Here is a 27,470-nt window from a genome sequence, read left to right on the forward strand (position 1 = left end):
GTAACCCCCCATCTATTTGAAATGACAACATCACTATGCAAAGCTAGTTTTAAAAATACAAAAGTACTTTTTTTCAACAATGAAAAACAGAATTGATGCGTGTTTAGACAAATTGCATACATTGTATAAGGTTAGAGAGAGGGAACTTTGTGATAAAGCAAGATTGAGTGTTTTAAAAGAGAAACAGAAATTTAAACAACCAGAGGAAAGGTGGAACAAAAGCAAAAGAAAAGAGATCACATATAGCTTGCAGAAAGCACCAATTAAATATGTAACATGCTATGTACATTAAATGAACAGAAACAATTGCTGGGAACATGATTTCACAGAAAATACAATACAATCTTAAAGATATAGGTCCAACTAGTATTTCCACTTTCATTGGGTAACAATTCATAGTTTTTTTGTTATCAGCCATGCAAATGAGCTGGGTGACAACTGACAGTCCATAGCAATGCTTGGCCGCCCCACACTGGAGACACAGCAACAATTGCTGGGAACATGATTTCACCAAAAATACATTAACAATGAAGACATGAAGACCTTACATACAATCCCTGATCACTCCCTACTCCCCAGCTAGACCACTCCGGTCTGCCAGCTCTGGTCGCCTTATGGTTCCCTTTCTACGTGCACCTGGCGGTCGAGCTGCACGTTCACGCCTGTTTTCCGCTCTGGTTCCTCAGTGGTGGAATTACTTGCCTACCACTGTTAGAACAACAGAATCCCTCCCCCTATTTCGACGCAGACTCAAAACCCACCTCTTCAAACTCTACCTTAGTCCTCCCTCCTGATTTCCCCTGCCCCTCCTTTCTGATATCCCTATCCTTGTCTAACCCCCCCCAAAAAAAATAAATAAATAAAAAATTATTAAATAATGCACTTCTGATGACAACTATGTTTAGAACAGCATTTCATGTGTATTTTGCTAGTTTTTGGATGTGATGCTTTGACTTATGGCAGAACCTATGCACTTGCAAGTCGCTTTGGATTAAAAGCGTCTGCCAAATGACTAAAATGTAAATGTAGCCTACAGTGTGTTCAATGTTCTCACTTTGAAATGGGCTACACTAATGATGCTATCTCAGACTTAAAATGTTCAAGATTTCTTGAGCCTGCTTTTAGAAAGGACCCCTGATGTTTCCGACATAATCTTGAATGGATGAATGTATTATTATTATTATTATTATTGTGTGCTGCGCATTGCAATACAAAGCAGAGCTTTTTAGTGCAAAAGCACACACCTTAATATTCTCAGCCATACTTCATAATTTTATTTATTTAATTTTCTTCCTTCAAAAGTTCGGCATGCTACTCCTCCCACAGCTTTGAGAAATCCCAGGCAAGATATATATCAAAACGACCGGAATAGACGGGAATCGATGGGAAACTTTTCTCAATTCTGCGACATCTCGTTTTCTTACGAAATGCGAAAAACCGACCGATTTTTGCCCATAGGAATGAATGAGAATTCGTAAAAAAAAATCTCACAAATTGATCAAACCCACCCCTCTTTGGAGCCACACCACTTCGTCATACTTTGTCGCAGAAACGTGATTAAAGGTTTAAACGGGTCACAAGACTTTGAACTGTGTTGGTCTAAAGACACTTTTTGATATCTTCTACGGTTTCTACAAAATCACAGTTTATATTTTATGAAATTTTTGAGATTTAACAAACTAACAAGTTAGCTGACTGACTGACTAACTAACTAGCTAGCTGACTGGCTAACTAACTAGCTAGTTAGCTGACTTACTGACAGACTAACTCGCTAGCTAGCTGACTGGCTAACTAGTTAGCTGACTGACTAACTAACTAACTAACTAGCTGACTGGCTAACTAATTAGCTGACTGGCTAACTAACTAACTAGCTAGTTAGCTGACTGACTAACTAACTAGCTAGCTGACTAACTAGTTAGCTGACTGGCTAACTAACTAACTAGCTAGCTGACTGGCTAACTAGTTAGCAGACTGGCAAACTAAACTAACTAGCTAGTTAGGTGACTGACTGACTAACTAACTAGCTGGCCCTAAGCTTAGCTTTTTACTGAACTGACTGTAATTTATATTTACAATAAAACAAAATATGATATAAAACACAACCCTTCTTCTTTTCAGTTAAAAAATATTAATATGTATATATTTTGAAGTGCCATATTAGCATCTATATCTAGCTTTGTACATTTGTCTAATCATTATTCCTTTTTTGTTAATCTGTCTGTCTACCTATTTATATGTAGACTTAACAGTTTACTTCCAATAAATAAACTGAATAAATTAGGCATAAGTTAGCAGTGAAACATGATCGGTAATATGATATTCAGCCCATACATAATACCTGCATGTGATGATTTGAAAATAACTGTCTAATTTCATTGGTTGCATGTATTTAGCGTTGCTAGGGATACAGTGTTCTGATTGGTTGAGCTGAAATTTGACATCACTATATAATGCTATGCCTGACGTTAGACCATTGTATTTCTTGCAAATACTTGACTGGCTGAATTAAACTGAGACCTGACAATCAGAGAGCTGACAATATATTCCATTCAACGGATTCCAAGGACCATCTACTTATTTAACGGTGAGATACTAATAGTTTTAATGCCACTTTTATTTTTTATGGTGGTAATTAACGGTGCTACCTCCGACGTTAGCTAACACAGCTAAGCTAACGGAGCTATCGCTAACGGAGTTAGCTAGCTAGCTTTCCTGGTTATAATATTGAACTGTGTTGTGATTGGCTGTGCTTTGAAGAGGTCGTAAAGTTGAAAGTTGAACATAGTTGAACTTTGAAGGCAGAACGCTGGCGGCGACGCTAGCTTTAGCGTTAGCTCCGTGCGGCGGGAAATGTGTCAGAGAAAAAGTTGCCTTGGAGACGCATTCAAGGACACTTGTAAAGTAGGCTACAGGGCAGGAATTTCACCCAAGTCTCTCTCTCTCTCTCTGTCTCTCTCTCTCTCTCTCTCTCTCTCTAAACGACCACCAAGACACATTGTGATCTGATCACTCAAACCACTTGCCGAGGTGGTCTGGGACGCATTTGACCACATATCTTTTGTAGTGTAAATGCAATGCAATGCGTCCTGATGCGTCCCTGACAAGGACAGGAAAATACGTCATCAATGCAAGACGTGGTGGTTGTCTGAAAGGCTCGAAATTAACTTTTTTACTGGTGCTCACAACTTCAAAAAGTTAATAAAAGTCTTGCATGTTTCATTCACCACAAATATCTCATATTTTGGCTAAAGTTGTCAGCGAAGTCATGCTGCTTCTTCTGCAGTCTTCCCGGGGATTCAATGAGTGGAAATACGAACAGCGCCACTCTGCCATTGCAAATCACATTGTGGTCGGAGGGGGGATTACACAAACGGTCGCAATTTCGAGCCCTGGACAGCGCTCCAACGCTTAAAAAAATGGAGAGGAGCAATGATGTACGTGGTTGGAGCGCAAATGAAACCAAATGCCTAATCTCCATTTGGGCAGAAGATTCAGTCCAAAGAAAATTAGACGACAACTATCGTAACCAGGCCGTTTATGAGAGTATTAACTGTTATTACTGACGTAATTACTGTGCGTGGAAGTGACGTAGGCAGTAACGATATCTGAACACAAGTGGTCAGCTGGACATCTTGGAGACGCATGATAAACACAGGTGTGAACGGTGTGTCTCGGCTGTCCACTTGTGATCACCCAAAACGCATGTTAAAACCAAGTGTAAACATGCTCATCTCTCGCACTGCCTCTGTGCGTCCGGTATGTTAGTACAGCGCCCTGCTTCTCTCTCTCTCTCTCTCTCTCTCTCTCTCTCTCTCTCTCTCTCTCTCTCTCTCTCTCTCTTGCAAAAATGAAAAGTTAGTAATTATGTTGTTTGTACTGTATAAGTTAGCAGTGAAACATGATCGGTAATATGATATATTATAGCCTATATTTTCATTAATGTTATATGTATTTTACTAAGTAAATATGTACTCAAGAACTTAATCTGTAATTTCATATGACACACAATCTATAAAATATTTTTTTTTCTCTTTTCCAGCTACCCACTCTGAGGCACACATCTGCATTTCATTTTAATTACACACACAAACAAAACATAAAATACATACATACACACACACACACAGATATCTAAAACAAATTGTATTATTCCTGTAATTCTTGATATTGTGTTAGTTTCTTCAGTTTTACACTTCACTGTGTTTGGTTGTGAGCTAACTGTGTTTTGAAGGTTTTTTTGAAGTCTTCACAGGTTTACGAAGCCAAGGACAACATGCCGCGGAGGGGAAGGCGTTCCCAGGGGCAGAAGAACCGATGGAACCCGGCAGAGCCACAGATCCCCCAGCAGGTACTTACACAATAGATAGCTTTTGGGCTGCATGTTACAATAGGCTGCAAAGCATTCAAGTAGATGTGGGACAAATTTGTGGTTCTACTAAGTGTCAAGTGACTGTCTGCACAGCCTATCGTACCGGTACCTTTCTCACGTCTAACACAGCTGCGTCATCACAGGAAACTCTACTGTGATCGGCGCATTGCAGCTTGTGGAATGTGGGGTTTGTAGTTTTTTAATGATTAGCAGCGGGGGAAAGATAACAGTAGGATACAGTCTATGGTTGTAATCTTTAGTCGCACACTGTGCGTGTAAATTATTTTTCCAGTTTGCACACATACATTTTTAGGCGCAAATGCAAGTCAAATACTCGCACTGTAGAGCCCTGCTTAATCCCTGGATTTTATTGGTTTTACAGACGGTCCAGCCAGAGACGCCACCACCATCCCAGGCAACCTCCCCCTCACAGTCTCCGGCTCCGAAGGTATAGCTCTCACTTAAATAAATACACTGTGTAATTCAAAGTCTCCAGTTTTCCTAACTTTATGGCATGTGTAATCAGATGGCCAAACTCCAGATCCCTGTGCCGGCCACACCAGCCTGCTCCCATTCCAACTCTGAAAAGGTAATTCTATTCCCTCCACAATTGACACACACACAGGGCATTTGCAGTACTACACAATGCTTCAATCTACTACGAGATGCACAGAGCAGACACACACATCAAATCTCTCATGGAACAAACAGTATTGTTCAAACTTTGATACATTATAGTATTTTTATCTACGTACAATTCATAGCCAAAAGCTCATTGATGAAGTAGGTTTTCATGGTCTTGGCTTTGAGAGACATGGTTTTAATAAAATCCCTCAGTTTATCTCTAACTAAACATCATGACATCCAAACATATTTATCCACTTATGTTAGTGTGACAAACTACAAACAGTGAATAACTGTAATCTGACGACCGTTTTAACAGCTTCTCAAATTGTACTGCTATCAGCATTACAATATTCAGATACCTTTATTGATCTCAAAGAGGGCAAATAATTTGCAGCTTACCACGTCCACAATCACACAAACAACATCCAGTATGTTGTTTGTCAAAAAGCACAGATCAAAAACAAACAAAGGTCAGTGAAGGACAGCAAGATAAGTTAAATAAGGTAAAATAGATAGCAATATAATAAGTAAATAGACAATGTTACATGTGTTAAAATGTAATTTAAAATGAGTACTGTGAGTACTAATGAGTTTAGTAACCTGATAGCAGAAGGAATAAAAGATTTGGAGTATCGGTTAGTTCTCCTCAGAGGTACATGATAACCGTGGCCTGAAGGCATCACCGCTGCTATTATTTGCCTTCTTTATCACCTGATTCTCCCAGAGGGAACACTTGATTCCGATGATCTGTATATGACTGTTCCTAATATTTTTGATAAAGGGTACTAGGTTTGATAAAATACTAGCAGACCCTCTCAGTATAACCCAGTACAGATATAGAAATGTTTTAAAGGGCCCATATTATGCTTTTCCTACTTTTCAGACATATAAATAGTGTTAATATGTTGGATAGTCATGTTAGACGATGCCAAAGTGTCATATAATGAGGTAATGATGAGGTATAATGAGGTAATATTGAAGTAGTCCCTGGGGGCAGGTTTAGATGCTCTGAACGCCAGGTTTTCAAAGTTTTTTTCTAAACTCGTGAAACTATGATGTCATAAATATGCAACTTCTCTATATGGTCATCAGCTCCAGTACACCCCGCTACAGAGCGCCAAGCGTCATAATCTAATTCCCGCCCACACCTTGGGGAAAGCTTCCCTTCCGGTCTCCGTTGACTTTGCATTGCGAGAAGGTGCTTACTTGTCTCTTCCGTCTGATAGCAAACAAAATAGAAATGCCTAAAATCTGCTGTGTGGTGGGATGCACTAACAACAGGGTAAAGAACCCACAGCTAAGTTTTCATAAGCTGCCGAACGGAAAAACTGAGCCTTTTTAAGAAGACAAAAGTGGATACAGGCACAGCTCGCTGGAAACCGCGCCCACCTGCAGCCAAGGCGCCGGTAAACACTGAACCCCTAACAGCCCGGCCGCACCAGTCAAAATAAAAGGTGTTTTGTAAGAAACTAACGAAGTGAATAAAACACCAAAACGCTGGCTGTGTGGAAGGAGGGAAATTCCTAGGCGAAAAGTAAAATCACTCCCCAAATAAAGACATTTATTGGTAGATAGATTGAGAACATAGCGACACCGTCTCCTCCCGGGAGTTTGGCGCAGTGGTTCACTTACTAACAACTCTGCGTGTTGTCTCCGTTACGTCGTTGCTACGGCAGTAACGTGGACTTGTTATATGCCGGATTGACCCGCACACTCCTCTGATGAATTCGGCGTTATCCGCTAAGTCGTGATGTTTACGGTTTTCGAGAAATCCCGGTTTGAATCTCGGCTGTCGGTGTATGAACGCTTGCATGGCCGCAACTATGAGACTAATCTTCGTTTAGGCTCCGTTTTTTGGCTCGGCAGCTTATAAAAACTTAGTTGTGGGTTCTTTACCCTGTTGTTAGTGCATCCCACCACACAGCAGCTTTCAGGCATTTTTATTTTGTTTGATATCAGACGGAACAGTCAAGGAAGCACCTTCATGCAATGCAAAGTCAATGGGGACCGGAAGTGAAGCTTCCCCCAAGGTGTGGGCGGGACTTAAATGCGCTCTGTCTCTATAGATACAGAGCACATTTAAGTCCCGCCCACACCGGAGGGGAAACTTCCCCTCCGCTTCCATTGACTTTGCATTGCGTGAAGGTGCCTCCTTGTCTCCTCTGTCTGCTAGCAAGTAAAATAACCAAGTTTTTAATAAGCTGCCGAACCAAAAAACGGAGCCTAAACGCAGACAAAAGTGGATACTTGTGGCCATTCAGTGGGATAATTTCTCCAAGATGAGCAAGGTAAGGAGAAGGGACACAGATAGCCCGACAATATTGAGTTTGTCAATATACATTTTCCTCTCTGGTAGACATAGGGTGCTAAAATAATTATTTGCCATTCTTAAATCTGACGTTTTTAGTTTAGCTAGCTAAGCTAGCACTTTGTTAGCACTGTTGGTAGCCTTGGCTGCGGCCGCCATCGGTGTATGAACGGCCGAGATTCAAACGGGGATTTCTCGAACCGTTAACGTCACGACTTGGCGGATAACGCCAAATTCGTCAGAAGAGTGTGGGGAACAATCCAGCGTATAACAAGTCCACGTCACTGCCACGTCACACACAGTGATTTTTTCTAGTAGGTGGGGCACTGAGCCAACCTCCCAGGAAGAGACTGCGTCGCTACGTTCTCAATCTATCTACAAATATCTTTATTTGGGGAGTGATTTTTCTTTTTGGCTAGGAATTTCCCTCTCACCGCGCAGCCAGAGCTTTGGCGTTTTATTCACTTTGTTAGTTTCTTACAAAACACCTTTTATTTTGGCTTGTGCGGCCGGGCTCAGTTAGGGGTTCAGTGTCTCCTGCTTAACTCTACTTTATGTCTCTCATTGTGTTTATTGGGATATCATTTATTTAAATAAAGTGGATAATAATGTAGCTTTTGTGCAGGAAATATATTGGAAAGTTGGTAAAAGCGGCTTATAATGAAAAGATGAAATAGACTATTCTGTGGTAAGCCGGTAATGCGGATAATAATTACCATTCAGAGACGTTTTGCAATAGTCTCTGTTGCGACGGCGGTTCACGCTCTCACTATCTGGGTCGGCTTCGGGGTCCAAAACGTAAGGTTGGATTATTGAAGTCACATTTCCAAACCACAACAATCACCTTGTGCACGTACTTTTTGCAAACAGAATTTCCACAACGGTAAGAGAGGGGGGTGGAGCTCAGCTGCGATGCGTGCTGCCCCCCCGAAGATGACCACATACAACAGAGTGGGCTCGGCGGAGGGGGGCAAAAGGGGGAGGAGGAAGCTTACACAGACCGTATGACAAGGCTGCTGAAAATAGCGCAAAAGGGGGCGGAAGACAGAGGGTCAGTATAAGATAAATAAGGAGTTTTTTTGAACAATAAATCATGCAAAGCTGCTCTACTGGATCCCAATATCACATTTAAAAGCCCTGGAAATGAATATAATTATATAATATATTAGACTAATTTCCAGGGCTTTTAAATGTGATCCAGTAGAGCAGCTTTGCACAATTTATTCTTAAAAAAACTCCTTATTTATCCTATACTTGTGCTATGAGCTCTTTTTCCTATTTCTTGCAGTCTTCTCAGATGGTCTGTGTAATTTCCTCTTCCCCCTTTTCCCCCCTCCGCCGAGCCCACTCTGCTTTATTTGGGCAACTTCTGGCTGCCTTCAGCACACAGCGCTGCTGAGCAGAGGAGACACTGAACCCCTAGCGAAGCCGGGGCTGCGCCAGCCGAAATAAAAGGTGTTTTGTAAGAAACTAATGAAGTGAATAAAATGCCAAAGCGCTGGCTGTGCGGTGGGAGGATAATAGGGTAGGTGTGCAAGATGGCGTCGTTTGATTATCGACTTGCACAAGAACTTCCGGTCTGGTCTGTTGATAGAAGAAATGGCTGTAAAAAATTTCTGTAAAAAAAGGTTCTGCACTCGCTTGGTTTTCCTCCTACCTCTCTGGTCGCTCCTACCAGGTGACTTGGAGGGGCGCAGTCTCCGACCCTCAACCCCTACGAACTGGAGTCCCGCAGGGCTCGGTTCTTGGGCCTCTCCTCTTCTCGCTATACACCATGTCTCTTGGTTCTGTTATCTCTTCCCACGGATTTTCTTATCATTCCTACGCTGATGACACCCAACTCTTCATTTCCTTCCCCCCCGACACCCAAATCACCACACGGATCTCTGCCTGCTTGGCTGATATCTCTGCGTGGATGACTTCCCATCACCTGAAGCTCAACCTTGCCAAAACTGAGCTTCTCTACATCCCTGCTAAGTCCTCTCCGTTAATCGACCTCTCATTGACTGTTGAGGACTTTGTAGTTTCCTCCTCCCGTACGGCAAAGAATCTTGGGGTGACTCTTGATAACTGCCTCACCCTGGCTCCGCAAGTATCCTCCACTGCCAGAACCTGCAGGTTCTTTCTGTATAATATACGCCGTATCCGTCATCTCCTGACTGAGAAAGCCACCCAGCTCCTAGTCCAGGCGCTCGTCATTTCCCGCCTGGATTACTGCAACTCCCTCCTAGCCGGTCTCCCAGCGTGTGCCATCAAGCCCCTCCAGCTGGTCCAGAATGCTGCAGCCCGCCTGATCACCAGTCAGCCCAGGTCGGCTCATGTCACCCCGCTTCTCATTGGCCTCCACTGGCTTCCCATTACTGCACGCATCCGTTTCAAGGCCCTAGTGTTGGCATTTCAGGCTGCTAAGGGGACTGCCCCACCTTACATACAATCCCTGACTCCCTACTCCCCAGCTAGACCACTCCGGTCTGCTAGCTCTGGTCGCCTTACGGTTCCCTCTCTACGTGCACCTGGCGGTCGAGCTGCACGTTCACGCCTGTTTTCCGTTCTGGTTCCTCAGTGGTGGAATGACTTGCCTACCACTGTCAGAACAGCAGAATCCCTCCCCCTATTTCGGCACAGACTCAAAACCCACCTTTTCAAACTCTACCTTAGTCCTCCCTCCTGATTTCCCCTGCCCCTCCTTTCTGATATCCCTATCCTTGTCTAACCCCCCCCCCCCCCCCCCAAAAAAAAATAAAAATAATAATAATGCACTTCTGATGACAACTATGTTTAGAACAGCATTTCCTGTGTATTTTGCTAGTTTCTGGATGTGATGCTCTGACTTATGGTAGAACCTATGCACTTGTAAATCGCTTTGGATTAAAAGCGTCTGCCAAATGACTAAAATGTAAATGTAAAATGTAAAACTAAACATTGTAAAAAGTTCTGTACAGTTGTTATACTACAAGCATACATTTGTTAAATTATAGTCCAGTAATTATATAAAAAGTCACTCCCCAAATAAAGATATTGGTAGATAGATTGAGGACGTTTCTGTAGCGCAGCTGTAGCCACATAAAAACCCGCATTCGTCTCCGTTACGCCGTTCCTACAGCAGTAACGTGGACTTGTTATACGTCGAATTGTTCCCTACACTCCTCTGGCGTTATCCACTAAATTGTGACGTTTTCGAGAAATCCCTGTTTGGCTCTCTCACTCAAACCTGGAAGGCAACCCCGCTCTGCTCTGCGCGCCGCTCAGCACTTCGCTCCTGTGACCATATAGCAAAGTCCGTACTTGTGACGTCAATGCTTCATAAATTTAGAAAAACTTTGAAAACCTGGTGTTCAGAGCCATCTAAAACCTACCTCATTATATGACATCGTCTAGCACGACTATCCAACATATTAACACTATTTATATGTCTGAAAAGTAGGAAAAGCATAATAATGGGCCCTTTAAAGCTTATGGTTACATATGTTGAAGGCAACTAACGTATGTTAAACAGAATATAACAACAATGATAATGAAAATAATAATATAAATAATATAAAATAATAAGGATTAATGATATTAATAATTATGTAACTGTCACTTATAAAATAAATATGTACATTAAAATCAAAATGACAACATTCCTTCATAAAATAGTTTCAGGATTCCACCATTGGACCGAGTCGATCCGTGAGGGCAACTCATTCCCAGATGGATCAGAGATATGAAGTTTTTTCTCGTAACCATCAGTGCACCTGCATGGCTCTCACCTTTCTGGCCTACCACAATGAGGGGTTGCATTTAGACACAAGCACCCTTGACAGGGTGCTTCAACGGGGAGATGCACTCTATGCAGAGACTAAACAGAAGCTTGTGTCGGACAACACCTACCAAAGCGACCACTTGACCACAAAGGAGATGCCGAAAAAGGTTGTCACGGATTCAAATTGTTACAGTGTAGACATGGCGGAAGAGAGTCTCGGTCTCTTGAGAGTAGAAAGCCCAATTGGATTTCCCCTTGCCACACAACTGAGGATCCTGTCACAAGCTGTCAGCCATGCATTTATCATTGTAGATCCCGAGTGCATTGCAGTGTTTCGCGACAGATCAGGACGCTATGGATTGTTTGATTCCCACTCAAGATCTGCAACTGGTTTGCCACAAGCTAGGGGAACTGCAATTATGATGACTTTCTGCAACCTCAGTGACATGGTTGACCACTTGCATGAGCTTTTTAAAGCGTGTGGTCCTAATGCACCCTATGAGTTTGTTTCTGTTTCCTTTGAAAGTGACCACGGTTCCAGTGAGACCCCTGGACAGTCAGCAGATGTGACAGTCACAAAATCAACTACAGCAGTACCAGAAGCACAAATGTGTGTGGAAGCCAACATCCCAGGGAGCGAAACTGATAACGGACAAGCAAACAATCTGGACTTCAATCAGGGAGTCAACATAATGCATCACACAACAAAAACAGTGCAGGAGTTTTCCAAACTGAGCAAACGAATGCAAAGAAAAGCTATGCGTAGAGGAAGTGAGTGCAAAAAGCAACATGTACCACCTGGAGACAATGTCCCAAGAACCTGGAAAAGACGACAATATCAGAAACTGAAATATGCCAGCAGTTTGGAATTTCGTCTGAAAAAAGTGCAGGCAATGAAAACCAAATATGCACAAGACTTTGATCACCAAAAACAAAAGAAGGAATACAGCACCAGAAAATACAATATGGATCCTGCTGTTCAGAGCAGACAGAAAAAGTACCAGAGGGAGACGTACAGCAACAATCCTGCTCTTCAACGCAGACACAACATGTTCATGAAAAAGTACCATAGGGAGAGGTACAGCAACAATCCTGCTCTTCAATGCAGACACAGCATGTACCAGAGGGAGATGTACAGCAACAATCCTGCTGTTCAGAGCAGACAGAAAAAGTACCAGAGGGAGAGGTACAGCAACAATCCTGCTCTTCAATGCAGACACAACATGTACCAGAGGGAGAGGTACAGCAACAACCTAGAATACAGGCTGCAGCATGTACGACGCTGCACCCAGAGCAAAAAGGATAGACTCGCTACAAATCCTGGACTTCGTGTTCGTCACAAGTTGCAGTGTGCACTGAGAATCAAGAGGAAATACATGGACACTGTAAGCCGTTGCCCGGAAACTCTGCAGCCTGTGGTCAACCATGCAATGGAAGCTGCTATATCTTCGTTCCGGGAAAGTCGACATGGGCCCACACATGTCTGCACAGTGTGCCACAGAGCTCTGTTCCCCAATCAGGTAAAGCATTGCAAGAGAGCCAAATATGTAAAAAATATTTGCGTGGTGGCTGCTTGCTTGACAAGAAAGTATGTCCATGTATGTGACAGTGAATGCTCAGCCCCATGTACCGTTCCACAAGAGAGGATGCAGGAATTTATCTGCCCCACCTGTGACAGCCACCTGATCAGAGGAAGGATGCCATGCATTGCAGTTGCTAATAACCTGGAGCTAGCACCCATTCCCCCAGAGCTGGATGTGTTAAATGTGCTGGAAAGGCAGTTGATTGCCAAAATAGTTGCGTTTGATAGTCTCCAAGATGATCAGCCGGTCCATGAAGAGGATGCAAAACGGGACAACCCAGATGCTGCACAGCCTGAGGAGCCCTGCAACCCAGAAGGAGAAATGGAACCCACTGCTGACACAACAGATGAACAGCAGCCCAATAACATGGACAAAGAAAAGGAGGACCTTAGACCTGGTCTGGCCCTCGACACTTGCATGCAGCCTCCTGACATCGCACAGGAAGTTCTATCATATGGCGATGGAATATTCAGCATCGCTCCAGCCCAAGGAAATAAACCAGTTGGCTTCTTCACCATACCAAAACCTGAAGCCATGGCCTATCCTGTGCAGTTCCCAACTGGACAGAACACATTGGATGAGGTCAGACAAATTAAATTGTCCCCAAGTATGTACTTTAACACGAGGCTATTCTGTATGGATACGCGGTTTGCAAAGGACCAAAGTTACGTCTTCTTTTCACAGTTTGTAACGGAAACTCACATGGCTACCAACAGCATGTCGATCCAAACACGGAAGGGAAAGAAAAATACCAAGGATGGAAGGAGAATTTCAAACAAGATGCTTCAGGATAAAGAAGAGTTGGAAACACTCATCCAAAATAAGGAAGCAACACGTTTCATGCAACCCCTTAGAGGCACTCCAGCGTACTGGGAGAAAACACTTCGAGATCTTCACGCTATGGCTAGACAGTTGGGCAAGCCAACCTTTTTTGTCACTTTTTCTGCTGCGGAAATGAGATGGCCTGAAGTCATTGAGGTCATAAAAGCTCAACAAGGTGAGGTAGGGGACTTTTCAGAGCTTGACTGGAATGAAAAATGCGAGATTCTCTGGAGCAACCCTGTCACTGTCATGCGCATGTTTGAGAAGAGAGTGGATGCGCTCATGCATGAGCTGATCATGTCACAGCCCATCGGTCCAGTGGAGTTTCAAGCCAGAGGAAGTCCACATATTCACATGCTGGTTTGGATCAAAGATGCACCAGAGATTGAGGATCCCGTGGACTGTAAAGATGTTATCAAGTTCATCGACCGCTACATAAGCTGCCAGATGCCTGACGAGAAAGCAGACCCCGAGCTCCACAGAATTGTGTTCAAGTTCACAGCCAAAATCACTCAAAAACGTGCAGGAAAGGAAATGTATTGTGCAGATTTGGGTTCCCGAAGCTACCCATGGAGAAAACAGTCATCACCTCGGTGACTACGACGGCCAGAAAAAGAAACGTGGGAAAAAAGGCAAAGATTCAAAAAAGACCAACAAGAAATTCATTGGAAAGCAACAAAGGCAGGCTAAGGAAAAGCTGAAACCGCTGAGAGACCTTCTCATGGACCCAAATGCTTCACTCAAGGATTTGTCGGAGTTGCTGGAGAAATGCAAGATGACCCATAAAGAATACCACAAGTATGTTGATTCCCTCACCTGTGGAATGGTGGTCATGATGAAGCGTGATCCTAAGGACTGCTGGGTAAATGGATACAACCCTGATCTGCTGCGAGCGTGGAATGCTAACATGGACATCCAGTTTGTACTTGACGATTTCAGTTGCGTCATGTACATGATGTCGTACATGTCCAAACCGGAACATGAGATGACTGAGCTCCTTAACTCAGTCATTTGTGATGTACGGAAATCAAATGTCAACGAACGAGATGAAATGAAGCAGATCATACTCATACTCTAAGCACAGAGAGGTCAGCGCTCAGGAGTCTGTGGCACGGGTATGCAGCCTACCACTTAAAAAGGGCACGCGTACGGTCATTTTCATACAGACTGATGAGGATGGTCTGAAAATGAGTCACCCCATGAGCAGACTGAAGAATATGGACTGAAGAGGATGTGTGGATGTCAGGATTGCCCGAGAAGTATGCAAACAGACCTGCAAACCCCAAGTTTGAAACCATGTGTCTGGCTGAATTTGCATCGGAGTACAGGGTTCTCTATGGCCATCATGGTGAGAGCAGTGGCGCAATACCAGCAGTCGAGGCACCGAAATTGAGCCCGGACTTTGTGAGGAATATGTACCGAAGCCTCAACGAAACCCAAGCGTCTGTTTTCTACACCGTGCGTGAATGGTGTTTGAAACGCATCTGGGGTCACAATCCTGAACCCTTCTTTTACTTTATCTCTGGGGGAGCCGGCTGTGGCAAATCTCATGTCATCAAGTGCGTGTATCAGGAGGCTACCAAGATTCTGCGCCAACTACCCAGGTTTTGCGATGAAGCGGACATGTCCCAGCCTGCAGTGCTGCTGACGGCGTTTACTGGCACTGCAGCTTTCAACATCTCTGGAAAAACCCTGCACTCCATCTTGAAGCTCCCGAGAAATTTGAGACCACCGTATCAAGGACTTGGAAATGCACTGGACGACTTGAGAGCAGCGCTGTCCAATGCAGAGATTTTGATCATCGACGAGATATCCATGGTCTCTAAGGAGCTCTTTGCCTATGTCCATTGGAGATTGCAACAAATCAAAGGCAACAGGAAACCATTTGGTGGGATGTCTGTCCTTGCAGTTGGAGACTTCTACCAGCTGCCACCCCTTGGTAAAGCCAAACCGCTCTGCGTTTATGAGGAGGATGTGCTTGATCTCTGGAAAGATTTCCAGATGGTCAACCTTACAGAGATCATGCGGCAGAAAGACGATCGCACTTTCGCCGAACTCTTGAACAGGTTAAGAACAAAGAAGAAGACAGATCCCCTCAGCGTCAACGACAAAGCTCTGCTGACACAGGCTGTCGCTGAAGTCAAAGACTGTGCCGATGCCCTTCATATCTTCGCCACAAACAAAGAGGTTGATGCGCACAATGCTGCAACTGTAACTGCCCTCCACTTACAAGTTGTAGACATTCGAGCAGAGGACTACAGAAAGGATCCCGGAACCGGACGAATGCTAAGAGCTTTCTTCCATGGCAACAAAAGGGATTTACCGGACAACATACAGACTGCTCAAGGAGCACGGGTCATGGTGATTAGGAATCTGGATATCGAGGATGGGATTGTAAATGGGACTTTTGGAACAATCGCCAATATTGTTACCACCTCTGGAGATGGACCGACGACTGTGAAGCTGATCGGACTTGAATTGGATAATCCCACAGCAGGTCAGAAATTCCGCAGGAAGATTCAAGGGGCAACGGATAACTTTGTGTACATTGAAAAGTTTGAAGAAAATATGGGCAAAAAAGGAGTGGTTCGACGGCGGTTCCCAATGAAACTGGCCTTTGGATGTACAGCTCACAAAGTGCAAGGAATGACTATGAAGTCTGCAGTGGTGTGTCTGAAGCGTGTTTTTGAATCTGGAATGGCCTATGTCGCCCTAAGCCGGACAACCTCCCTTCAAGGACTAAGGATCATTGACTTTGAAGAAAAGAAGATTAATGCTAATCCGGACATCACGACAGCAATGGAGAATATGAGTCACGCTTCATTCCAGAGTACGAGACCGCTGTTGCACTTTGTGAAATCAGCAGACCACACTGGTCCAACGTTGACAATCATCCATCACAATGCACAAGGACTTCCATCGCACATTGAGGACATGAAATGTCAACACGAATTCAGACTTGCCGACATTTTGTACATAACTGAAACCCATTTGTCTGGATCATTAGTTTCACCAAAATTCCAGTTGGAGGGATGTGACATGTTTGCGCGCAACAGGCATGTATCATACACAAACACAGCGGACATGGCTAAAAAAGATGGAGGTGGAGTTGCGGTGTATTACAGGAGCAGTCTTCAAGCAGTGGCCCGGAGATACGTTCAAAATGTGACCGATCTTGAATTTGCAGTCGTCAAAGTTGAGGCTCCAATCAGAGCGTTGATAGCCACTGTGTACAGACCACCAAATTTCAGTCTTGACATGTTTCTTCCAAACATGCATAGTCTCTTGGACTCCTTAGAGATGATGGATTGCCAGCCTGTTATTGTTTGTGGAGACTTCAATGAAGACCTGCTCTCAAGAGGAAAGAAAGCCATACAGGAGTTGTTTCAGTCCAGAGGCTATAGCCAGCTTGTCTCCGCTGCAACGACTGAAAAGCAGACACTGATTGATCACATTTACATATCGCAACCAGAATCTTGCCTTCAATCAGGTGTACTCCAAACGTATTACAGTTATTACAATCCCATCTACTGTGTAATCAAGGATCTCCCCGGTTAGGTAGGAGTGATCCAGCTGGATTGAGAAATCAGTCCTTCCTACGGTTCGCTCATTTCTTATTTTTCCTTTCTTATTTTCGAGGCTAATCCTAGGTGGAGAATACGTTCTCTGTTGGGGGTAAGCTGTTCAGGACCACGTTGATGCTGACGTTTGTTGTAGCTAACTTTTGTTTGAATTTTTGCTTGGCAGTTGGGATCTGGTAGGTGCATTTCTGCCAGTCGGGGTCCTCGCAGTTGCTCCTCCACTCCCGGCTTCTGTGCTAGCCACACTTCTAGACAGCGTGGAACAGACGGAAGTCACGGTAAGCAACCTGTTTTCAAAGTAATTACGCGGGTGTTAAGGTTATCTTTTCAACTTATGTTTATTGTAGCTTGCTAACAGCTAACCATTTCAACTTTCATCTGGCCCTTGGCAGGTGGCAGTTGGGAGCTGCCAGGTGCAATTCTACCACACAGCCCCCCCCCCCCCCCCCTCTCTTTCTCTGGCTACGGAATCACTAGAGACACACACGTGTGCACCCGCCGCTGGTTGCCTTAGCAATGGCCCTGACACAGAGCAGGCTGTATGTTGTTTGATGTTAGCTTCGGCGCTAGCTTGCGTTAGCTTCGGCGCGCTAGTTAGCGTTAGCTTCGGCGCTAGCTATCTTAACTAACTAACTGACGGTCTGACTAACTGATTAACTAAGTGACTGTTACGAACTGATTAACAAACTAACAAGTTAGCTGACTGACTAACTAACTAACTAGCTAGCTAGCTGACTGGCTAACTAGTCAGCTGACTGGCTAACTAAGCTCAGCTGATTAGTGAACTGTCACTGTAATTTATATTTACCAAAACTAATGCAGTGTAATATTCTATTAAGTTTTTATTATTTTAGAGAGGTGTTGATTTGGTTGTTTGTTACCTGTAGTTTGTGATGCTGTTGAACTGTATGTATGTTCTGCCTCTGCCTAACACGTCTAACTAAGTAATTAATAAGAATAATTAACTAAATAACTAGCTAACTGACTGACTGAGGTTTTTAACTGTTTTATTTCTATGTCCATGTCTTAATGGTTGTGCTAACTGTAACAGGAGGGTGGGTGTGGTTGAGCAGCCCATACTTAGCCAGACAACGCCACCTTGGGAATTGTACCCTGATACTGCCCAGACCACCCTAGCAACCACCCAGAACACCCTAGCAACCGCCCAGAACACCTTAGCAACCGCCCAGAACACCCTAGCAACCGCCCAAAACACCTTAGCAACCGCCCAGAACACCCTAGCAACTGCCCAGAACATGTGTATAGATGAGGATGTCTATTTTTGTGAGGACCAAATTTTGTTTTAGATCTGTGTGTGTGTGTGTGTGTGTGTGTGTGTGTGGCCTATGAACTTATCATAAGGGCAAATACACACACACACACACACACACACACACACACAAGTGTATAGATGAGGTTCTCCATTTTTGTGAGGACCAAATTGTGGGTTACATCTGTGTTTGTGTGAGGGATGGGCACCAGCAGCAGCACACTTAAAATTTCCCTGGAATTTTTTCTAGTTATTATTATTATTATTATTGGACATATTACTATTGTTGTGTTACCTCAGCTTGGGCCCACTCCATGAGGTGTCCAAAAAATTACTGTATATCACAAGTCAAAAAACTGCGCCACAAATTGCATTGTCCTGTAAAAATGGAAGGGGGAGTTCTAAAGTTTAACATGTTCCTCTGTCACAGGTCTCAACATAAGATGATGACTGTGGTGCAACATTGTTACATGTTTGAGTAAAGCAGTTGCTCAAACAGCAGATTTCCCAATTCAATGCATTTAACCAGATTTTATGACCGGTTTTACATTTGGTGTGAAATTGACCCCAACAGTTATAAATAAACACAAAAATATTGTAATGGAAAAATGGAGAAATGATACAGTATCAATATGAAACAAGGTGAACTGATTTTCAAGAGATGTCAATCACTAAATGGGGTCAAATTGGCCTCAAACATCATAGGAGGGTTAATAATTTCTGTGTGGATTTTGATGTATGCTTGGAGTTATTGTCCTGCTGGACAATCTACCTACAACCAAGACTGAATTCATTGTGCCATTGATCTTAAATAGTATCCCTAGATGATTGGTACCAAAACATCTCCAAAACATCAATGACCCACCAACGTATTTGACAGTAGGTATGAGGTTTTTCTTGTATGAATTCCATAGTTTTTTGGTTTTTTTCTTTAGACCTGATAACACCAAGACACAAACAATCTCAGCAATTCTTAAACTGTGATCCTTGGGTTACTTATGGCCCCCCCTCACCCCCACCATGTTGTTTATTATACGTAGTGACAACAATTCTGGAGCCCACTGTATGTGTGTATGTGGAGAATATTATCAGTAACCTGGTGGTTCCTGCTGGAGAGTGAAAACATACTGTGATACTGACCACAAATTACCAGAGAAATATGACCTTGACACTTGAATAACATGCTGAGGAAGGCTTTATTTGAGGAATAGAGGTAACAGAGATAACTGTAATCAAGGATGAAAAATCAAAGCTTTAAAGCCGCATGCTTGTGACTGGTCAGAGCTGCTTTTCTTGTCATCGCCAGCACCTCACTTCTCTCCTTCTTGAAGCTTGGAACAGACAAATCTGTACCGATTTGAGCAGGGGATGTCATTCCACTTTTTCTGCACTGTGGTTACAACACAAGAGTGAAAAGTCAGTAAGTCCAGTCAAATCCACTCAGCAGTAATACAGAGTTTACTTAGTGTGTGCTTACCAGCCCAGTTTGCATGCACACAGTCCTCGTTTCTATTTAAATTGTTTGGCTCCCTAGAATTCCAGTGGCGAAAGTCCAGTTTAGATCCATCTGACCAAATCCAGTAACCCTCCTGAACAGGGACGACAAAAGTTTGCTTGTGGTGAAGACAGTACTAGTGTGTGCGAATGCAGTCTTATCTTAAAACATTACATTTTTACTTATTCGATGGCAAGTATCAAAAACAATTTTGAAAGACAATGAAATAAAGATAATGGATTTTTTTAAAGCAATTACTACTGTCGTTTAGAATTCAGCTTACTTTGTCTGGAATGTACAGTCTTCAGGTTAAGTTTTTTTTTTAGTTTGTGCTTGAATGTCTTTTCTACTGTTAAATTACAAGTAAAATGCATTCAGCAATGTCAGAATAACATCTCATGTTTGACTGTGAAGTAGAAAGTGCACAATGATGTACTTAAAATGTATTATATAAATAGAATCTTCCATTATTATTTCTTGGCTTGCCATTATGTCTTGTTTCATTGTGAAATAAATTGTCTTATTTGGCACAATGTGAATTAATTAATAGTGTCAGGGTTGGCTGTATCAGTTTCTTATTGATTCCTTTGATTCTCAAGTTGTGTACTGCTGGCTAGTGAGTGTAAAGCTGCCTTCATTAATCATTATACCCTCTGACAGTCTGTCAGTCCTATCCAGAATGGAAGGGTGTTCTTAGTGAGCTTCTGGAGAAAGTTATATTCCACTTGGCTGTGCACTGAGGCCAGGTTTCCTCCTTGTCCAACACAGTATCTCTGCAAAGGGACAAGGGAGATGAGATTTGTCAGTCTTATAATGCATCATATTGATTATTTACCATGAGACAGACAGGTCACGGAGATAGGAATCTGTGCAGTTTGATTTTCACAGGTGAACTGTTATTTTGATAATAAAAAACAACACTGATGGAAATTCATTCAAATCAGCTTTTTTGTAAAAATGTGCAGTCACATAATTCTAATAATTCTTTGCTATTAAAATCAACCATTATTTTTTATGTAGTACTCAAAGACACATTAAGGGATCAGTGCCTTCTTTTTCAAGAACACAGTGTTTACATAAACTATAAAAACATACACAATTGACAAAACACAAAATTAAAACAATCAATAAAGACAAAATTAACAGATGTAGTTGATTTTCAAGAAACAAGAAAAGTCACTTGCGTTTGTTTACCATTGCGCAAATAATCTGAGCTGTGATATTTTAGATATGAGCAGCCTGTTGCAACAGTGCAACATAAGTTTGATCGCAAGTTAGGGTGTAAAGTCAGTACTAAATGTTATGTTGTAACAAGTTAGTTTGAAGCTAATTTTGTGTCTTTGTTTGGTTGCACCCTTCATTCTTACGCTACATCTTTGCTAAGTTCCATGAACCAAAATCATGTCATACTGTATACAGTGACATTTCTGTATTGACCAATCATGCACATTTAAACAACAAACTGCTGTTTGCTTCATGTGCCCTGCTAATGTCATGTGTCAAATAGGCCTAATATAATGGCTAAATTATCTCAACGGCTGCCTATCCTCTAGTCTAGCAGGTGATTCGTTATTCGGTGATTCGTTAATTCACAGGAACTGCGGAATTTGTAATACTGTGCAGGTGTGAAAAAATGCTGTAAAATAAGAATGCTTTCAAAAATAGAAATGTTAATAGTTTATTTTTTTATCAATTACCAAAATTCTGGAACAGAAGAAGTGAATGAACAGAAGAAAAATCTAAATCAAATCAATATTTGGTGTGACCACCCTTTGCCTTCAAAACAGCATGAATTCTTCTAGGTATACGTACACACAGTTTTAGATTTTTCTCGGCATTCAGGGGTGGAGTTTGAGCACCCGTTACCTTCTGGGAAACACAGGCTGGAGATGTTTGTTTGAGACGTTATGCTCCATATTTAGGAAATGGTTACACTGACTAAGTTTTTATTTATTTATAAATGTATTGGTGAATCTGTTGTATAATTGCAATAATAGCCTTAGGCTACATTCAAAGTTGTGACTTATTTGCATTGCTGTCCTGATCTGCACACATTACATTATTGGCATTTAGCAGACGCTCTTATCCAGAGCGACGTACAACAAAGAGAGATTTGACATCATCATGTACCGGTGGATGTGTATATCACTGAAATGTCTGTGAAAATCTTCTGTTCCCCTCCAGTCATTAGCCTTTTCACACAGCGTCCTCCTTTGACGTCCCCTACCTCATTTGACATCATTGATATGAAGGCGCTATGCCACCTTACATAAGGGCATACATTTTTTTTCTAATCCTACTTTTAGTTATGTAAGTGCATTTTTAGTTTCCATTATGTAAGCCATGATTTATATAGCCTACCATTTGATAAAATGTGGAGACCAAGGCTATCTCTGCCTGACCTTTCTGATGATGCTTTTCCCTGCCCCTGATGCTGAACAACAAGCTCATTAAAACTTGGTTCATCGCAAGACAGAAGCAAGGGTGGAGATGACAATCAAAATCAAGGCCTGATTGCAATGCCTGCAGGGCCTGTGACATTTGGAATGGGTAATAATATTTTTCATATTAGGAAATATATTTTTATGGACAAAATGGTTTCTTTCCGCCTTTTTATCCTCTGCATTTCTTGCAAATAAAAGTAAAGCATGTAATTTTACATTAACAATGAAAACATGTAGCCTACAGTGTAGTGTGTTCAATGTGCTCACTTTCAGATAGGCTACACTAATGATGCTATCTCAGACTTCACGATTTTGTTCAATATTTCTTGAGCCCGCTTTTATAAAGGACCCCTGATGTTTCAGAAACTTGAATGAATTAATGTACTGTTATTATAAGTATTAAGAATGCTGGACATATTACCTCAGCTTGGGCCCAGTCCATGAGAAATCCAAAATACCTGTAGCAGTGATAATTAAAGCTTTTCCAGCCGGGAGGGCAGGCATTCTCACACTTTTGTGCTGACGGATACAAACACAAAGCAAAAAATTACTGTATATTATTTTCCATTGACATGCACACAAGTCAAAAGAACAGCTCTGCAAAGTGTATTGTCCTCTACAGGCAGTTTTGAAATATTTTATTTTTTCTAAAAATGGAACGTCTGACATGTTCCTTTGTCACAGGTTTCAAGATAAGACCATGACTGTGGTGCAACATTGTTATGCATTTGAATGAAGCAGGTATTCAAACAGCAGATTTCCCATTTCAATGCATTTATGCAGATGTTCAGATTTTATGACCGGTTTTAAATTTGTGTCAAATTGATCCCAACAGTTGAAATAAGCACAAAAATATTGTAATGGAAAAATGTAGTGTGTCACCTTACTGTCTCCCAAAGCACTAGTCTTTTATCCATAAATATGACAAATGTGTGAGCAACATCTCATTTTAGAGCCAAAGGAACAGTAATTGAAAGTTGGGCACCTGTATGGAAAGTGCCACCATAATCATTCACAAAGAAAAATAAGAAGCAAAATAAATGTATACAGTTAAAGAGGGTGAAAATGACACAGCACAACACATTTGCCATTTTGGAAAAGGACTTATTATGGAGGGTTATTTTGTAGGTTACACAGTGTACAGACATTATGAGTTACCCATACAACCTGCAAATAATGCAACTAAGACAGGGTAATTGTCATGAGTATCACACATTCCGTGATTTTTTTTTTTTTTTTCTTCACGCAAACAAAAATGTTTTTGCCAGTTCTGTGACATTCGCCATTTTTTTGCGAATTCTGTGATTTCCTCCATTTTTAGTTCGTTCCATGATTTCTCAACTTATGGAAGATAACTCAAGCTCAATGTAGCCTACAGTGTTATGCATAGTATTTTAACAATATTGCCACAGGCTAGGAGAAACAACTACAATGCGCTGGGATAAAGATTTCGATCTTTGTCAGTTATTGCAGTCAGATGTATGACAGCCCCTTTTAACAACGTTGGTAACATTCAGTGATGAGAGGTGCGCCATCAAAGACTGAACCTAGCAATGTACAATATGGTGTAGGAAAAGAAACTTGAAAGACAAAAAATCGAACACAGACTAACAAGTTTTTTTATTAATGCAATTTCAGCATACTCTATTTCTAATGTCTTTCTGTTAAATTAAAGGCAAAACAGAATGCTGGTTCTCATTAAAAGCACCTGCCTATCCATTAACTTTATTCTGTGATTTTTTTATTTTTTGTGTTTTTTCAACACATTTGCCATGACTGCTCTGTGACTTTGTCAATATTTTCTGTGAAGAAAACCCAGCCTTAATCATAACCTGTGTATAGGTAGCCATCTGAGGTGAAATACAATAACTACTCACCAAAAGTTGGGCAGGAAAGAGCAGCCACAAGAATGAGCTTTGCCATTGGGAAGGAGACCATGATGGATCTTGGATCTTCAAGAGTCAGTAGAGACAGAGGATTGAAAGATCTCAATATCAGCCATAATGTAAAGTTAATGGTTCAGTACAAAAGCAAAAACACAATGGGCGCACAGCTCTTATTTTTTTCCAGTTCATTAATAAACAAAAAAGGCATACTCTAAACCAAGAGGACAGGTATAGGACTCATTTGTCTTGAGCAATGTGATGTACTGTTCATGTTTTCCCCCACATTTAATGTCTTGCAGCACACATAGATAGCTATACATAGCTATAGTATATATATATATAGTATTACTATTTTACCATTATTAGTTAGAAGATTGGTTCCAGAACAAGACAATGTGGCCAGAAGGCCTGTTTCTTCTCTTACCTGTAGATACAAGCTGGAAGAAAATAGACAGGTGGGTGACGTAGCTGTGAATGATCTGTAGTTCTGTTCTGATGAACACAGTCCTACTCACAGTGCTCCACTGCCTTTATATAGGGATTTGATAGGGAAAATGTAAACAACAGTTTCACACAGGTGTTTCATAGGAATTGGCCACATGATGACACAATTGATGATGACTATCAGAGAAAGAGGACATGCATAGTCATGCACATTGTCATGGCAGAAAGAAAACAAATAGTGAATCCGGATATCAGCATTCAATGTAAACAGAAAGGTCCGTTCTAGTGAGGTTAATGTTGGGAAACATCTGGCCCAGACACGCAAAATATGAAAAACTTTGTCAGCTCTACATTTTCAGAGCCTTTTCCCTCACTGGTGTCATCATTCTTTTTGTAAGCAGAGATAAATACTGCCTTCACATTTTGCATTTCATATTTATATTTCAAACTAAAAGGAACACGAAGGTGGGTCATTTAAGGCTGAAATAGAATTAAACCTCTTTAAATCTATTTTCATTTAAATCATTAACAATGAAGAAATGTTATCCATAATTTGTACCAGTGTTCCGCCTGTTTGCCCTTCTTTCTGTTGAGCAAGTCAATGTTCTGCATATGAACTAATTATTTGACACGGTCAGTAGTTTGTTCCTGCTTATAAGTAAAGTATGCTATTAAACATGCACAGATGCTCCACATTAACCCCATTTGTTGCCCCCTCCTTATTACCACAAGCCTGAAAATATCATACCCAAAGTTTAATGTTGACTACCCTTTTTATTTCAGGTATGATCCTGGCCTCTGCTGAAAGGTACTCCCTCGGAATTTCCAGAATCACTCAAAATATTACTGAAAAGTAACAGTTTTTTTTAATGGATACTGATGCTGGTGCCTGCGCGTAGAAATCCAATAGGGCCACGACACAAATTTGATGAAAATACCATCACAAATCAGTATTCTGCATTGTATTTTTCATAACTGTGTCCTGGCAGGTTTCCAAAAAGGCCATGTGGACACTCCAAAAGGAAACTTGGTTAACACATCATATTATGGTTCTTTAAAGGTGCAAATTACTCCATATTGTTCCCTACATGCTCATGGAAAAAGTGTGTTGAAATTGGCTTGTTTTCCCTTCCCCCTCCCTCCTCTTGCCACCTCTGGCAGCAGCAGGTCAGGAACATTGTAGAGAATGACCATATTAGCTTTCTACGGTATGTTCCAGAATTATTGACACCCTTGATAAATCTGCACAAAAAGTGTTGAAGCTAAAAAATTATACAGTGATTGACATTAGCATTATTTTCAAACATGCATATGGTAACATGCTTTATGAATGATTCAATGGAATCAACCAAGTCTGACATTAAAGAACAGTATTTTGGCAGATTGAAATATTTGCTTGCACCTGTGGCTTTCAGAACAAGTGAGGTGACCAAATAGAAAACATTGAAACATTAGAGTAAACAGATGAAAAAAATTTAGTAGTTTTCCCGTATGTTTGAACATAAAATATGAATCATTATCCATGTTATTTAATATGCAGCATTTTTTCTACATTTTTATTAAGAGCGCTTATAATTCTGGAGCCCACGGTAGTGTGCTAATCCATGGATTGAGGCCCACTGATTGAATTTTTAATACCTCACTCCCATCAACATGTAAATCACATTCCGCAATTTCAGATGCCACATTTATTATTCAGAATCAGGCCTACTCCTTATTTAAGTTTATTGAATAATAATGAAATATATATTTTTGATATGTATTTTGAATGTTTTAAATTAGATGAAGTTCCTCTCTGAACATGCCCTCTGCTATGGAGTCAAAGCTGTTTTCAATCCCCCATTATTTAGCATGTTGTCCTGGGCCTCATACCCTGTTGTTCATTCATGTACCACAATATTTCAAACTGACAGCAGAAATGTTTAAATATTTAATCCAAAAAGTAGACAAGGACATACAGTTTTTTTCCCACTTTGCTCTCACTTCCCTGACAGCATGGAACTGAAGACAAGTTTAAATATTGAGTGCAAACATTTGAACAACGCAAATGGGACGCTTTCAATATTTGTTTATTGTTCATCAGTATTTGCATTGTATTGTGGGATTATGTATTTTTATTTTTTGTGTCTGCATGTGTGTGGACAAGATTTATCTTTGGCGGCCAGTGGAGTTTTGTCAAGTGATCCACTCTTTTCTTCTCCTAGGTGTTAATAAATAAACATTGCGGTCACCACTTGGCCGAGGACAGCTAGCTGACTCTAAACACGCAAAGGCCTGGGGAAAGACCCCACAGCTTTTGCTATATACAGTATATACAGAGGGATCCAGAATTACTGCCACCCTTGATAAATACAGTATGCTCAAAAATACAGCACAAAAAAATATTGTAAACTAAAAAATATATATAAATACCATTTGTGAAATAAACTTTACTTTCCAACAGAGTATTACATTTTCCAGATATACTCACAAAGATGGCAGCTGTGAGTGTTTTGTGATAAGGTTAGAGAATGGATGCATTTTTTTACTATTCTCCCATGCAGAAATTTTAAGAATCATTGATATTCTTGGGATAACCCTCTCCAAACCGGTCAGAAAATATTTACATGTTGGGAGGGTTAAGTAAAAAACAACAGATCTGACAGATCACAGGTTTTTCATGGGATTTAAATCTGGAGACTGAGATGGCCGTTACAGACAATGGTTTTTGTTTTTACTTAACCCTACCAACATGTTAATATTTTATGACCGCTTTTGGGTTTGGGGTCTAATTGAGCCCAACAGTTTATATAAACCCACAATTATTGTAATGTAAATATTTTGACACTTGGATTGTCGCCTTATTGTTTGCAAAATGACTAGCCCTTTATCCATAAATATGCAAAGCCTAAGGTAC

At 41.4% G+C, this 27,470-nt stretch overlaps 1 protein-coding gene across 1 annotated transcript; it reads right to left on the reverse strand.

The window, feature by feature from the left end:
- Positions 1 to 19,482: 19,482 nt before the first annotated feature.
- Positions 19,483 to 24,687, reverse strand: LOC133137821 (lactose-binding lectin l-2-like). Its single transcript, XM_061256186.1, has 6 exons — positions 24,555 to 24,687; positions 24,122 to 24,196; positions 22,666 to 22,763; positions 20,451 to 20,573; positions 19,783 to 19,894; positions 19,483 to 19,695 (listed from the first exon to the last, which is right to left on the reverse strand). The coding sequence occupies exons 2-6, from the start codon at positions 24,180 to 24,182 to the stop codon at positions 19,616 to 19,618; spliced, it is 474 nt and encodes a 157-aa protein (XP_061112170.1). The 5' UTR covers positions 24,183 to 24,196; positions 24,555 to 24,687; the 3' UTR covers positions 19,483 to 19,615.
- Between the last annotated feature and the right edge of the window lie 2,783 nt (positions 24,688 to 27,470).

This window comes from Conger conger, chromosome 9, assembly GCF_963514075.1.
Source record: "Conger conger chromosome 9, fConCon1.1, whole genome shotgun sequence".
Lineage (NCBI taxonomy): Eukaryota > Metazoa > Chordata > Actinopteri > Anguilliformes > Congridae > Conger > Conger conger.

Coding starts and splice junctions, on each gene's coding strand:
- LOC133137821 (XM_061256186.1), bottom strand. CDS start 24,182: ATGGTCTCCTTCCCAATGGCAAAGCTCATTCTTGTGGCTGCTCTTTCC. Junction 22,764..24,121: donor TCTTTCCTGCCCAACTTTTG/GTGAGTAGTTAT, acceptor TGTATCCGTCAG/CACAAAAGTGTGAGAATGCC. Junction 20,574..22,665: donor TGGACTGGGCCCAAGCTGAG/GTAATATGTCCA, acceptor GTCCCTTTGCAG/AGATACTGTGTTGGACAAGG.